The sequence below is a fragment of the Phodopus roborovskii genome, unplaced genomic scaffold, assembly GCF_943737965.1.
Source record: "Phodopus roborovskii unplaced genomic scaffold, PHOROB, whole genome shotgun sequence".
Lineage (NCBI taxonomy): Eukaryota > Metazoa > Chordata > Mammalia > Rodentia > Cricetidae > Phodopus > Phodopus roborovskii.
In genome coordinates, this window is record NW_026126480.1 from 40,783,371 (window position 1) to 40,799,518 (window position 16,148).

At 48.0% G+C, this 16,148-nt stretch overlaps 1 protein-coding gene across 2 annotated transcripts in view; it reads left to right on the forward strand.

Annotated features, from left to right (window-relative positions):
• Lhpp (phospholysine phosphohistidine inorganic pyrophosphate phosphatase) overlaps positions 1 to 16,148 on the forward strand; it is an 87,872-nt gene that overhangs the window by 14,859 nt on the left and 56,865 nt on the right. For both annotated transcript variants that reach the window (XM_051193188.1, XM_051193189.1), the window contains exons 2-4: positions 4,762 to 4,949; positions 8,651 to 8,804; positions 15,883 to 15,946. In XM_051193188.1, the coding sequence (XP_051049145.1) occupies positions 4,762 to 4,949; positions 8,651 to 8,804; positions 15,883 to 15,946 (406 nt within the window). The remainder of the gene's footprint in view (positions 1 to 4,761; positions 4,950 to 8,650; positions 8,805 to 15,882; positions 15,947 to 16,148) is intronic.

The window sequence follows — 16,148 nt, forward strand, 5'->3', positions numbered from 1 at the left end:
TCCTCGGCAACAAGGTATGTCTGGGAAAGATTTTCTAAACTGGGTAATGGAGATGGGAAGCCCTGCCCTACATGTAGGTGACACCATTCTGTGGACTGGGGTCTCAAACTAATGAAAAGGAGAAAGCTAACCAGCATTTATCTCTCTCTGTTTCCTGACTGTAAAGGCAATTGTGACCATTGGCCAGTGCCACCATGCCTTCCCCACCATTATGGACTGCGCTCTTGAACTGTGAGCCAGAGTTGCTTTACTCAGGTACTTTGTCACACTAACAGAAAAGTGACTGGGTGATACATTTCTCTAGGAAACTGAGGTACAGACCTTGTATCTTGCTGGTCTGTTCTCCATTTCAGTAGGTATGTAGGACCCTCCTTCCCACTTAGCTGAGGTCTGAGTAGGGCTACTGGTTAGAGCAGTAGAAGACAGATGAGGGGAAGGAAAAGGCCTTCCCAGCTCTGCCACGTGAGTTTCTCCAGTCCCAGGCGGGCCTTGGATGCAGTTTGGAATTTGGGTCACTTAGGCCCCTCCCAGGAAGCATAAGTGGTGCTGAATTTGAGGACCATGCCAGATTCATTTTGAGTGGGAATCTAGATGGCTTCCAGTCACCTCTGTTCAGGAATGTGCTGGTCACTTCCTGTCCATCTTGGTCCCCAATGAGCCTTTGAACCATTTCCTAAGTTTAAGACTACTTCATGGACATTTCGCATATAAACCCATGCTTTAAACCCTTTAATTGCCCTGTGTCACTGGGTCTCCATGACCCTGCCCAAGAGTTTCTTGTAGTCTCCATGACATCTTTTGGTTTTGGGGGCCCTGACTTCTCTATGTGAACAAGCTTTTGGAGGGAGGACCATGTGGGCCTGACTTGAGGAAGGACAGGATTCAGCTCCAAGGGATGGTGAAGGTAAAGACATAGACAACGAGAGGACCATCGGGCAGATAAAGACAACAAAAGCCAGTGCTTGAGGGAGATGAGGGGACCCATCAGGAGTGACCCAGGCTGTACTTTTCATGGCAAGCTCCTGGGCCTGCCCAGTCTCCCTTTCTGGTCCCTCCGAGAGGAGCTCATGACACTCCAGCTTCCCAGCCCTTGGCAAGCTGGAGAGGGCAGGCTTTGAGCTATCCCAAGGTCACTCAGGATGTCCAATAATTGTCCTAACACTTTACCTGCCACGGAACAGTAATGAGAGGGTTTTCATTATTTTCGGGTGAGCGCTCCTGGCAGATGCCCGACAGCCAGCAGATGTGTAAAGTCCGAGGTGATTTGTAAGGGACCAGCTCATCTGATGCATGGTAATTGCACAGGGCTATGTTGTCACTCAGAGGAGCATCCTGGCCTGCTGGGATGAGGTTAAGGTCAGTTCAAAAATCCAGCTGGGTCACAGGTAGTGGGGTTCCTTGAGAGGGAGGTCAGTGGTTAAGACCCTGGCCACAATCTCAGTGGGATCTTTAGGCTAGCCGAAGGCATCTTTCCAAGGCTTTTGGGTGTTGGAGTGGACCAGCAGCCACTGTCCTTTTTCAGGAACTACTCTACGGCTCTCTGGAAGCTGTGCCTTCTTGGCTTTCCTCATGATCTGGAACCTGTGTTCTAGGCCTCTCAAGGCCAGATCTGTAGCCTATGGCACCAGCACTCACAGAGATGTAGATGTGATCCCTCAGCTCCCTCTGCCTGGATCGCTGTAATAAACACCACCACGTTGTGACTTATACTGCATGCATGTCTTACTCCCAGTGCTGAAGGCACTGGATGTCCATGATCAAGGTGCTGGTATGGCTGGGTTCTGGTGACAGCCATTTCACATGAGCTCTTTGCTATGTATGCACTGAGAGAGATGGGTGAGCAAGGAAGAGAAGGGAGGTGGCACACACTAGGCCTCTCAGGGTTCTTTTCGTTTGTTTTGGGGATAGGGTCTCCTTAGGTATCTCAGGCAGGCCTGAAATTTGCCATGTGGACAGTGATCTCAAACTTGCAGCCATCATCCTGCTTCTGCCTTCAGTGCTAGAGTTACAAGTATATGTCACCATGCTCAGCCTGTGGAGTCTCTGAGGACATCAGTCCTATCATAGGAGGACCTCTATCTTATGATGCTACTTGATCATAATTTGCTGCACATAGGCCTTGTCTCCAAGTCCAGACACACTGGGAGTTAGGGCCTAAGTATAGGAATTTGGTGAGGCACAATTCAGTCCATAACTCAGACCATCCAGGTCTTTACATTGGTGTGTGGCTTCTTGTCCATCTCAATTTCAACCCAGGTACACACACAGGACAGGCCCACACATGTCTCACCCCTCCCAAGAGTAGGGTGCCCCAGAGCAGAGCTGGGACTGCTGGGCTCTGCCTGGGGCATAGTTTTATATTTGAAGGTCCTGGGGATTTGCCTCCTGTGCAAGGGCCTGCACACAACCCTTGTAGATAGCACAAACCCCGTAGGCTTTGCTTTTGTGCTCACAGGCCGGATGAGCTAGGCCAGGCCTCTTCTAGATTTCCCTTCTTGTGTCCTGAATGGGGAATACATTTACTCAGTTAGCCATACATAAGGAGGGCTGCCTGTGAAGAGGACCTGCCCTGGGGGTGTGAAGACAAGTTTGGGCCATGGACACTCAGCACAATGACAGTGCTTCTCCAGGGCCAAGGCTCCATGAAAACCTGTATTGGTGCTTCATCAGCTTTAAACGTTTTAAACTAATTCTTAATTTGATGTTCCCGGGTGTCTGTGCACCATGTGTGTGCAGTGCCCACAGAAGCCAGAAGAGGCTGCCCGATCCCCTGAAACTTAAGTTACATACAGTTGGTGTATACAGTTGTGAGCTGCCATGTGGGTGCTGGGAATCAAACCGGTTCTCTGCAAGAGCAGAAGGTGTTCTTAGCCACTGAACCATCCCTCCCGCCCACACTTTACTATTTTATTAAAATAATAGCAACTACTATAACTATTTCCAATGATTTTAAATAAAGGTACTTCATGGGGCTGGCCTCTGGTGGTAGCAGGGACTGAGGCAATAATGCATCAAAAGAGGGCATGGTCAGTGACACAAAGGGACAGGACCCACAGGGAGGAGGGCTCTGCATACACAGCTGTAACTGCATTGTTTCCAGACAGATAAGCTAGCAAATAGAAAGCACTGGTTTCCAACAAACTCATGTTGGTATCTCAAAGAAGACAGTGAACTACTCCCTGCCACCCTCATCAGAAGTTGTGTTGGGAGTGACAGATGTGAGGCTCTGCCATCTCGCTGTCACACAATTGCTCGCTCTTCTGAGAAGGTCACATCATCATTCATTAGCTGTAATTAGTCCCCCGAGACCCCTGAGCTTCTTCACTCAACTGCTCCATTAACTTGGGTGTGAATCACACATTCCAGGCACCAATCAATGAAGACCCATCCATAATACACAAGGTGATGCTATTAGTTACAATATATTAACTGCCTAATTTAAAAATAAAAAAGCCATCTTTATGAAGGGCAATTAACCACTGAGTGTAATTGGTCATTCATAAACCTCTGATTAGGAAAGACAAATAATAAGAAAGGGATGAGCCACCTAGGCCGTGGAAGATGTGGTCTGTGCACTGATGGCTGTAGATATATAGATTTCCTCATAAATGGCACCTGGTAGCCCCAGGGCTGGCCAGTCCCTGAAACCCACCTGCTTCCTGGGCAATTAGGGGCCACAGGCTCAGAGACAGCCTAAGGGAAGTCACAGTAAAGGTTAGGCCAGTGCTTTCTCCTTGAGGTCTCAACTCTAGGTTGCTTCTCAGGCCTCTCCAACCTTCTGTCCTGATAGCCATTGTCCCTTCACCCCATTTGTGTCCTTCACAGTCCCTCTCCACCCAGGTGCAAATTGCCTTGCTGTGATCCTTCCTGTTCACTCTGAGCCAGCCTTCATGCTGGCTGAGAACTATGGCCAGGAAGGGCCCTTCCTACAGCCCCAGCACCAGCTTGCAGTCCCAGCACCAGCTTGCAGTCACATCCGGGGCCATGCCCTCTACCAGGTGCACACTGATTCTTTGTAGACACATTGAATGTCATTTCTGGGGGCCTCTTGAGGCATCCTTTTTGTGGCTTTGTATCCAAAGAACTCAGGCAGGTGTCACCAGGATGCTTTGAAGGATAGGTCACGGTGCTATTGGGTTTTAGTGCATCTCAGCTTTATGGAATCTTGATTCTGGATTTATGCAGGGTGGGGACCCCACTGCTGTATCCCAGAACTGCCCTGTTTCTGATGCCTGTTTCTGGCAGACCCTGTTTATTGACGTTAATGAGAAGATAAACCTTACCCTGTTGGAGAAGTGTGGATCCAGAGTTAGTAACTCGTGGACATGAGGAGTAACAAATACCAAGGCGGAATGCAGTGCTGTGGGAATGAGGTGGAGAAACAGCTGTGGGCATTCTAAGATGGTTTGCAGCTCGTCTAGGTGGATGGTGATGAGGGGGGAGACAGGGTGACACAGGTATAACGGCGACAAGTCCCTGGTGGGGTGGGGTGAAGTGTTCCAAGCAGAGGATGCTCATCATGGGAGACTGTTTGGGGGGGGTGTGGTCTGCCAGCATCCTGCTTTTCAAGAAGTGGTCTCTTCCAGCTGTGAAATCCTATCCTGCACACATCTGTGACTGTCTGGGCCACCTCAGGGCCTTGCAGTGGCTTGGCCTACACTGCTGCTTAACCAGTGGCCCTTGGAAAAGTCCCTCTCTGGCCTGTTCTCAGGAGGCCACACTCTGTGCTGAGCTCACTCTCATTTGGTTTTTGTGCTCCAGACTGAAGCGGTCCTCATTGAAGGTGAGATTCTGTACCAATGAATCCCAGAAGTCCCGGACAGAGCTGGTGGGGTTGCTTCAGCGACTGGGGTTTGACATCTCAGAAGACGAGGTGACTGCCCCTGCACCAGCCACCTGCCAGATCCTGAAGGAGCGAGGCCTGCGGCCACACTTGCTCGTCCATGACGGTACGCCTGCCTGGGACACTTGTGTGATGGAGGCTAGGGAAAGGGCTTCTACTTCCATTTGGGCCAAACCACGAGAAACACATGCAGGTCAAACCTGACTTCTTCCATGACACTTGTGAGTCTTCGGGGTACAGAACTCATGAGGCTTCTTGCTGGGGGAGGCCCCAACCATCCCCCTCCAACCTCCAGCCTCAAGGCCAGCTTGAATGGTCCTGGGAGTAACGCCTGAGGTAGAGTTCCTTGCTCTAGGCAAGAGGTCAGGGACTTAACCCAAGAGGTAAGATGATTAAGAGAGAAGAAAGGAAGTGGAAGGAAAGGATATGAGAAAATGAAAATCAAGATTGCAGTGCATAGCTTTCCACTGTCCACTACCCATAGTCTATCTGCCTCAGTGGTTGCCAGTTCTGCTCTTTGGTGCAGTTCGAAAATGACTGTCAGAGCAAGGTTTGAATCCAGATGATTTTGGTCTGCAGGACCAGAGATCCTTTAACCCTCGTTGGGGAGCTTTGTGGAGCAAAGCAGAGGGAGCAATTTTCTCTGGGGTTCTGGGCAGAAGAGATTGGCTCAGTGGTTAAGAGCACTGGCTGCTATTCTAGTGGTCCTGAGTTCAATTCCCAGCAACCTCATGGTGGCTCACAGCCATCTGTCAAGATCTGGTGCCCTCTTCTGTCCTAAAGGCATACTTGAAGGCAGAACGTTATATACATAATAAATAAATCTTAAAAAACAAACAAAATACAGGACTCAAATGACAGGTGATGGTGGTGTACAACTTCAATTCCAGCACTTGGGGGGACAGAGGCAGATGGATCTGGTCTGCCTGGTCTGCAGAGCCAAAGCTACACAGAGAAACCTTGTCTTGAAAAACCAAAACAACAACAAAAACAAAAACAAAAACAAAAACAAAAAAACAAAAAAAAACAAAAACAACAAGCAAACAAAAAACCAGGGTTCAAGTACTTTGGAAAGCTTTTTTCCCTTCTTTCCCTTCTCTCTTCCTCCCCCTCCCCCACCCCTGACTGCTTTCCTTTTAACAAACCTCTGGGCAGAGGTAGGGCACTCTTTTGAAGTGGAAAGGCTGGAGGGTGGAATCCATTTCCCTGGCACCAATTAAGGGAATCATGCCCAGCCTTTAAAAATCCTCTTTCTAACCTCCTTTCTCTGTAGGTAGGAACCCTGCCAATGTCTTTAGAAATCCTATCTCCTGTTCCCCAGGAAAAGGGTTGCTAAGCATGGAAGAGGGGGTAGAGAAGCTGGGCTCAGTAAAGCATTGGCTCAAAGGTGGTACTAACCGAGGAATCCAGCTGACATGACAGAACTGTTGGGGGGGGGGTCTTTCTCTGCTGTTGTGTCTGTGTTTTCCATTAGTGTATCTGTTTTTCAGGCTTTGGCTTTTTCTAGGTTTTATTATTGATGTTTTCCACCCAATACTGTATTATGAAAATCTTCAGACAAATAGCAGACCTGAAATCTTTTACTTGGTGGGGCTTTGGAGATGACTCAGTCAATAAGTACCTGCTACACAAGTGGTAGGACTTGAGTTTGATCCCACAGCCATGGAAAAGCTGAGCATAGCAGTGAACCCCTGTAACCCAAGCCCTGAGGAAGTGAGAACATGAGGGTTCCTGGGACTCACTGTCCATCCAGTCTAGCTGAACTAGCAAGCTTCCCAGGCTCAGTGAGAGACTCTGTCCCAACAAACAAGGCGAAGAGCCCTTGAGGAAGACACCTACCATTGTCCTAACCTCCACATGCATGCACGCGCGCGCGCGCACACACACACACACACACACACAGTTTACTTAGAATAGTTTTACAGGCCTCCCTGGATGCTGAGAAATGTTTTCTTAGTTACATGCCCATCCATGCCTCCATCTATCTATCTGGTGGTTTTACTTTTGAATCACTCCACAGTGGGTATTGATTGGTGTAGTTCCCCTTAGCATTTCAGCCTGTGATTGACTAGAGCTCAGTATGTGGTCAGTTCTGTTTTGTTTTTCTGTGGATGTATGATTTACATGAGGTGAAGAAACCAAACCTCAACTACACTTTTGTGGACGTTAACTTTTGCACCCCTGGAATCCCACACTTCTAGAGACCTCCATTATTATCACCCTGAAGCTTCCTGCATATCCTTCTAGTCAGTCCCCCTCATTTGGGGACATCCTTCTGTATATAGATTTCTCTTGTTGGTTGATGAATAAAACACTATTTGGCCAATAGAGGCAGGAAGATACGCAGGATTGATTAGGAGACTAGAAGAATTCTGGGAAAGGTAGGCAGAGAGAGACTGAAGAGGACGCCATGTAGCTGCCAAAGGAGAAATAGGTCTGGACATTCTCTGGTAAGCCAAGATCAGGTGGAAATACATAGATTTATAGAAATGAGTTAATAATTAAGACAGAGCTAGCCAATAAGAAGCCCTAGCCATTGGCTAACAGTTTTATAATTAATGTAGCATCTCTGTAGGTTCATTTGGGGCCAAACGGCTGTAAGAAAAACTCCAGCAACAAAATGGCACACAATATGGGACATGAACCCATGACCCTGAGATTAAGAATCTCATGCTGTACTAACTGAGCTAGCCCACCTCTAGAGACCTCCATTATTATTACCCTGAAGCATCCTGTATATCTTTCTAGTCAGTCCCTATCCCCACCCCTTACTGACAAAGGATTTATTTGTTTGTTTATTTATTTATTATTATTGTTGTTGTTGTTTGGTTTTCCTAGACAAAATTTCTCTGTAAAACCCTGACTGTCCTGGAACTTGCTATGTGGACCAAGCTAGACTTGAACTCAAAGATCTGCCTGCTTCTGCCTCCTGAGTGCTGGGATTAAAGGTGTGTACCAACCCTTCCCCTGCAGTGACAGTCATTATTTTTATATTTTCTATTTTAAATAAATATACTTGTTTAGGATTACATATCAATAGAATTGTACAATGTATAATTGATCCAAGAACCCCAAAGGCCAACCTAGGTCTCAGTTATTCTCTGGACGGGCTTGGAGAGACATCCTCTTCACCATTAAAGCTGAATACGATAGAAGATCACAGCTCAAGCTTAACAAGGGGAGGAGCTGCATGGGATAAAGGGCAGGTGAAGACAGGCGTGAAATCCTAGTTGTTCCATGTTGGATGTGCTTAGTTGTCTCAGCAGTGATGTGTGACACAGCAGGTTGGAGCATTTTTTGAGACGGGCTTGTCATCTAAGCACACAGTCCCCATGTGACTAACCTTAGGGACACTACCTCCATCTACATATGTCACTCAAGATCACACCGACCCAGCGTGAGCCCCCTCAGGTGTGAAACCCCTCCTTGGTAGGAATCCAGGGGTTCCCCCCAGAGCTGTTAGAGGGTCAGGCCAATCTTAAAGGTCAGGCCTTTCTCTGGAGTGTGCAGGATTGGAGCCAGCCAGGTCTGCTGAAGTGGCCCTCCTTCACAAAAGTAGTCCTTTGTGTAAAGTTTCTCAGCAGCCTTCAGGCTCCTCTCATATACCACCACGTTCTTGCTCTTTGCCGTGTAGGGAACATGCCATAGTTAGTTCATTTATGTCTGGATGTTTCCCAGTTTCCGGCTGTCCTGAAATCTACATTCTGCCAGGCAGACCTAACTGAGGGAAAGTGTCCATCCCTGTTAGGAGCCAGGAGCAGGTCACATTCGGGTCTTGAGGACTGTCTGTCTCTCTTGTCCTTCCAGGGGTCCGCTCAGAATTTGATGACATTGACATGTCCGACCCAAACTGTGTCGTGATTGCGGATGCTGGTGAAAACTTTTCCTATGAGAACGTGAACAGAGCCTTCCAAGTGCTCATGGAGCTGGAAAACCCTGTATTCATATCTCTGGGAAAGGGGTGAGTCGGCGCGGCTGGCAGGGGGATTGTGCTGGGCAGCTCTGGGTTGCTGTTCTCTGCTACGGGATCAAGTAGAGACAAATGCAGACAGGGTGTGGGAGTGAGCACAGGGCCTTTTCTCCCTCCATGGCTTTTTTTTGCTCCATTTCCTCCTTTCTTCCCCTTCAATAATCTTTCCAGAGCTGTTTGACCAAGTTACTGTATGAATCTTGGACCAGGAGAGGGGTGTGGCCATCAGTGCTGTCGGAGGCCCCGAGGAGATCTCAAAGGCCAAGTGTTGTCTGTCTTGAGTTTATAGTAAAGGAGGAAAAGGCCCCTTAGCACAAGATGTTTAGGAATGGTCCCTAAGGATTCTTAATGTATTAATTGTATTAATAGATGGACTTGAGGTCTGAGAGGATGCTTTGGTCTGGGTGCCGGGTGCCAGGTGCTGGGTGCTGTTGGGATTTGGTTCCCATGCTTTGGCTGGGTTTTTATCACATTTCAACACCATGGTAATCTGCTTCCACTGCTCCAACAGATAACTGAGGTAACCAAGTTCCAGGAATCAGACTCATGGTTTCAGAGGCTTGCTGTGGGCCTGTGGGGAAGGTAGACATTTGGGAGACGTGTCTAACTTATCTCCCTGGAGACGGGGAAGCAAAGACAGAAAGAGCAAGAGTCTCAGTGTCCCTTCCAAGCTCTCCCTTTAGATTTAACTTCCTTTTACTAGACTCTACCTCCTTTTAAAAAATTATTTATTGTTTTTGTTTTATGTGTATGGGTGTTTTGCCTATATGCGTGTCTGTGCACCATATGTGTGTAGTGCCAGTGGAGGCCAGAATAGAAAGGCAGATTGAGTGGAACTGGATTTACAGACTGTTAGTAACCACGTGGATACCAGGGATTGAATGAACCCAGGTCCTCTGGAAGAACAGCCAGTGCTCTTAACTTCTGAGCCATCTCTCCAGTCCTAGACCCAACCTCCTTAGGGATCTACTACCTCTCAACACTACCAGCAGCTGTGGACCAAGTGTTTAGCTCATGGGCCTCTAGGGGACAGTCAAGATGCAAACTCCAGCATGAAATTTTTCTTTAAAGAAAGTGCTGTTTACTTAACATCCCCCTCACCACCCCCCTTTCTCCCTAATTTACTTTCTTTTGTTTTTTTAATTGTGTGTGTGTGTGTGTGTTGGAATAGCATCCTCCATCCATCTTCTTCCACCGTATCCACTGAGGCAGCATCTCTCAGTTAAACACAGATCAAAGGTATGGTCCAGCTTTTTGTTGGGGTCTCTGCCTTCCAAGGCTGGAATTACAGGTGGGCCACTATGTCCACCTGGCATTTATGTGAGCTGGGGATTTGAACTCCAGGTCTCACACTTGGACAGCAAAGGTTTCAACCACAGGGCCATCTCCTCAGCTTCTTGTTGCCTGTTTCTTACAGTCACCAAACAACACCTTATGGATGACTTGGTACACAGTGACCAAATGTCTCTGTGACACAGTTATCTGCCTTACAAGTATCCTGGGGTTGTATTTAGTGATCCCTGCTGTTGAACAGTGAGGTCATTTCTTATTGTCTGTGACAATAAACTATGATCCATAAACTATGTCATATCAGATGTTGTCCTTAGAAACTACTAAAGGAAAAGTTTTAAGTTTTTTTCCCCCTTTTCTTTCCTTTTATTTATTTTGATACAGGCTCTTACTCTGTAGCCCAGGGTGACCTGTACTTTCAGCAATCCTCCTGCTTCAGCCTCCCAAGTGCTGTGATTTCATGTATGAGCCACCAGATGTGGCTCATTTTGAGCTTCATGATGCATGCTGTCCAGCTCATTTCCAGAAGGGTGTTCATGTCTAGCCTGGCCAACAGAAACAGCACTACAAGTTCAGAATCTCCTCCTTGAAGTTGCACGATGCTTTGGGGTTGCTGCCCAATTTGGTAGGCAGCAGGGCTTCCTGCTGGAAGTATTTCCATCCAGTGGTTTGCTGACTGGATCCTCATGCCCATTGATCTAGGCACGCTTGACCTGCTTAACTCACTGACCTGGGTCCTGCCCTTGGGTATTTGAATTGGCAAACCTGCACTAGAAAATGTACATAATGAAAAATATTCTAGGTCATTTATGTCAACACATTTTTCTTTGATGCAGTTTTATCATTGCTAAAGGTTATTCCAGATTGCCAGTAATGGCTTGAATACGTAGGTACATTAGTGAAAAAGATGAAAACAGGAATCGCATGCTCTTGACTGGGTGATAACTTCAGCAGACTCAGCAGTAGTCGAGGGTTGAATTGATATGCACAGGGCCTCCAGCTCCCTAGATTTTGACTTGGGTGAGGGGTGGTATGTTTCAAATCCAGAGAAAGGGTTCAGCAGCTCCCAGAGAGTAGCAGCTTCTTCAGGCAGCCCAAGGGTCCAGGAAGAGCTCCTGTCACTACAGTCTAAGGCTAGCGTGGCCTCCTTGAGGGTGCAGGGAAGCAGGATGTTCCCTTCCTCGAAATGGAGTGATTTACATTTGGCATCTGTGTGGACTGAGAGAGGGAATTGCCTTTGTAATTTCTCCTGTCATGCCGCCATCAGAAAATTAAGCTGTTTACTCTTCAGACTATGGAGGTTAATGGCTCTTCTGGGAGAGGTCAAGTGGTCATTTTGCAGGGAGGCTGCACCGAGGAATCGGAAATGGCAGGAGAACGAAGCATAAAATCAGATCTGACTGCTTGCTCCCTGCGCCCCGATTCTCCCAGTGATCACTGTGGCTCCCAGTGGCTGGAGGGCCCAGAGCCCTCCCAGGCCCACAGCTGGCCACACTGTGCCATAAAGGAAGGAAAACTATATCCGGTTACTAGTGAAGAGGTGTAAATTAGATGTCTGTTTGCTGTTCCTCTTAAAGACAACAGTGTTTACAGCCAGCAGCTGGCCTCAAGGTGGAGTTTTGTTTTCCTGAATGAATAATAAATACAGAAAAATTGTGGGCTCTCTAAAATACAGGCCAGATTCAGTTTAAAAAAGAAAGTAAACCAGGCAGTGGTGGCCTAGGCCTTTAATCCCAGCACTCGGGAGGCAAAGGCAGATGGATCTTTGTGAGTTTGAGGCCAGCCTAGCCTACAAAGTGAGTTCCAGGATATCTAGGGCTGTTTCACAGAGAAACCCTGTCTCAAAAAACAAAAACAAAGAAGTAAGAAAGAAAATTGGGAGGGGGTGACTGGGGATGTAGCTTACTGGGTAGTGGGTTTTCCTAGCATTCAGGAAGCACTCGGTTCCATTCCTGGCACCATATAAACTGAGGTATTGGGGCACACCTGTAATCCCAGCACTTGGTGGGTGGAAGCAGAAGGATCTCTGTGAGCTAGAGTTCAACCTGGTCTACATAGAGAGTGCCTTACTATGTATTGGGACCCTATCTCAGAAATAAGCCTCTTGTTGAGAGAGGGATGGGGGCGGGGTTAAAGTTTTCTTTTTTAGCCAGGAAGTGGCGGCCCACGCCTTTAATCCCAGCACTAGCAGAGGCAGGCAGATCTCTGAGTTTGAGGCCAGCCTGTTCCACAGAGTGAATTTCAGCACAGCCAGGACTACACAGAAAAATTCTGTCTCAACCCCGCTCCCCCAAAATAAGTTTTCATTTGGTATTTCTGAAAACCCATTTTCTCTGGCTTAGAAGGTCATGCTTTGGCTGTGTATTTCAAGTCACCCTGTGGGTAGGAACATCCTGACATTACCTTAGAATAAACATCTAGACCCGAGGCCAGAAGAGCTGTGCTCTGAGGACTCTTTAGGGGTGAGATTTCCAAATGAGAGGAGTGTGTTCCCATCCATCCAATCTCCTGTGTCCTCCAGCTGGCCCCAGGGCAGCCTGGAAACCCCCAGAATCCTCAGCTGCAAACAGCTGCACCTGTTACAGTTTTGCTTTGGAAGTTTCTGTTTGCTTCTGTCGAGCATCTTCTGTGCTCAGTTAGGTCTGCCCCCTTCCCCCAACCCATTTCTACTCACCCTTTCCTTTGGGAGGTCCCTGATGATCCCCTCCTGGGGTGTTTCTCTGGCTGCCCATTGGACAAGGGTTGTAGCCTCTGAGAGCCCAAGGATGATGTCCCATCAGGCTCTGGTGATCCTGAAGTGCTCTCTGGTCTTCACACTCCCTCCTCTTACTCATAGAGTGACCTGCTCCCCCTCAGGACACAACTTAATTGTCTCTTTTGAGGGATGCTTCTGTAAACAATTCATGCAGCTCACCATGTTTGTGCTTACAGTTTCTCTGTGGGTCTGTTTATGCCTCCTCTATCCTGGGAGTCCAGGGGTGATGCCGGATCTGGGCATGCCCCTGAGTCCTGTAAAGAAAGAGTCCTGGACTGAGTGGAATAAGCAGCCTGCCACCCAGACAGCACAGCACACCACCTGTGTCTCCCTCTGCTGGCCAAGTCCTGTTTATCATTCTCCAAGACCCTGCCTATAGTTTATTGTAAAAATAGAAATCAAGAAAAACAAAGAAAAACAGAAAACTTGACAGGGTGTTGGTGGCCCACACCTTTTATCCCAGCACTCAAGAGGCAGAGGCAGGTGGATCTCTGTGAGTTCATGGCCAACCTCTTCTACAGATCGAGTTCCAGGACAGGCTCCAAAACAATACAGAGAAACCCTATCTCTAAAAACAAAAAACAAAACAAACAAACAAAAAAACAACAAAAAATTGAAGCAAACACTTTTAAGTAAGTGTATCGTATCTGTCTTTCTCTTTGTCTGTGTCTGTGAGTGTAGATGTGCTCATGCCAGGGTGTGCATGTGGAGGTCACAGGTAGGTAGATAGGTGTGTGTGTGTCTATCTGTCTGTCTGTCTGTCTGTCTGTCTGTCTGTCTGTCAGTCCATCTGCCTGAGTGGAGGCATGCTCATGCTAGGGTGTGCATGTGAAAGTCGGTCACAGGACAACCTCAGCTGACGCTCTTCACCTTCCACCTTGTTTGAGACAGGGCTCCTTTGTTGTTTGCCAGGCTGGCTTCTGGGACTTTTCCTGTCTCCACCTCCCATCTGGTACAGGAGTGCGGGGTTAAAGACACAATGTATGATAGCTGGATTCTGTGGATTCTGTGGATCTGAAGGTCCTCAAGCGTGCATAGCAAGTGTTCTACTCACTGAGCCATCTAGGAAACTTTTACAGCCTTAGGAAACTTGTAAAGAAAATCTCTTGAGGGCTTGGGAGATGGCTTAGTGGTTAAAGCTGTTGGCATGTAAGCAAGAAGGCTGGAGTTTGGATCCCCAGAACCCACATCATTGCCGGGTGGGTGTGGCAGGCTGCCTGTACTTCCAGCCTTGTAGAGGGTTCCAAGAGCAAGTTGGTTTGCAAGACTAGCTGTATCAGCTAAATTGGATTGAGAGACCATTTGCCCAAAAAACTAAGGTGAAGGAGTGATGTAGAGAGTTCCTGATCCTAGCCTCAGGCCTCTGTGTGTACATGGACACACAACACACACACACATACATCCATGTCCCTACTCTAGAGGCCATGGAATCTAGGTGAATAGAGCCAGTAAATCAGTTGGACTGAAGTCTCATGCAATAGCCAACTTTATTCAGAGCATCAGATAATATGTACTCTGAGGGTTAAGAAAGGCCACATGAGTAAAGTTTCTGTGAGTTCAAGCTGTATACAATCGCAAGGACAAGCTGCACATGGCAAAAACACGTTTTTCCATAGAAGCATAGAAAGGGTAGCTTAAACCTTTAATTGAATAACAGCAATAATGAGTAATCCGAAGTAAACTCTCTCCTGCCCGCTATGCCTGGGAAGAGCATGAAAATGCATTCCAAGAACGATTCAGTGTTATGATGAAACTGAGGTCACAAGACTCCTATCTGGTTTTCTTGGAGTTGTCTCACAAGCACTCGGAATTCTCACATAACTAACTCCATTCTCAGACGGTGTTCCAGCACCTACACATGAAGAAAAGTAAAAATGTATTGAGATAGGATCTGCTATGTATCCCAGACTGGCCTAGAATTCACAATCCCTCTGCCTTGGCCTCCTGATTGCCAAATTACCAGAGTGGCAGCACCGGGCTGGGGCCTGTATTCATTTTCCCACTGAGCTCCTGTCTCAGGACCTGTGTCTCAGCTCCAGTGAATGGCTATTTACAGTAGAAGTCTCCAGCCTTCTGTTGAGTGGTGTTTGTGTCCTGGGCATGTAAGGACCTTTAAATGTGTTAATTGTATAAGCTTCACAACAGCCCTAGATATGGATGGCTCATTTCTTTTGACCATTTTACAGGTGGGGAAGCTGAGGTCGAAAGGCTTACAAAGCTAGGAAGCAGAGAGGGGACCTGAATGTTGAGGCCAGCCTGTGGCTCTCTCTCCTCTTGTCCTCTGCACACATGCTTTGTTAATGTCCCCTGCTGGACACGGAAGGGAAGGGAAAACTGACTGGGATGGCTTCAGTGAACCTCATCTCTAGAGCATGATGTGTAAGCCCCGTTCTTGCTTCCTTATGGTCACATGGCTTTGCTCAGAGAGCCCCAGGTATGAATGACTTTGCAGTCAGGACACCTTGTGCCTCGAGGCCTTGGTCTGATGTGAGATAGGCTGTGGGCACTTGGAAGAGCAATGAGACAGTCTTAAGGAGGGCCGCTCCCAGAGAGTCTACATTGTCTCTTCGGTTGGGAAGACATTCTTGTCATCCCATGGAAGCAGCTGGTGCCCGTGAAACCTGGCACCTTGCCTGACCCCAGCTAACAGGAGATGTGGCAAGCTGCTGTGGAACTAATGGAGTTTTCTCCTCAGGCAGCAGTTAAGGGTTAATTATTAGCAATTAGGGAGTCAGCACATGGTCCGGGGGCCTGCCGTCCCTTCCCAGAACACGGGTCACTTGTCTTGCTCTGTGTTATAGTAACTGGATCCATCTGTCCCCCTTAGGTCCCTGGTTAATCATTGTGGTAGGGTCCCTACAAGGCCAGCAGCAGGGGGTTACCGGCTGAATGATCCCTGGTGTCCTAGTGCTGATGGCCTTCTGGTTCTGCCATGTGGCCTCCATCAGTCACTCTCAGCATGGCGTCAGTACTGACCTGCTCCCCGGGCTCTCTGTTCACCTCTTCACTTCTGCTCTCTTGCAGACGCTACTACAAGGAGACCTCTGGCCTGATGCTGGATGTTGGAGGCTACATGAAGGCGCTTGAGGTACCTGCCCTGGTTCTATCCCATGCCCTCTTTGGACTTTCTGGAGAAGAGGGGGTGCAAGTAGCCTTTCATGTTTCTGAGTGGGGGCTCCTGTGTGTGGTTTCCGGCCACATCTCCCTTCCCCTGTGGGGTTGGTTCTCCCATTGCCTGGGTCATCACATCGATTACATGTGTGTCATTCTCTTACCCCAACCCTGGCCAA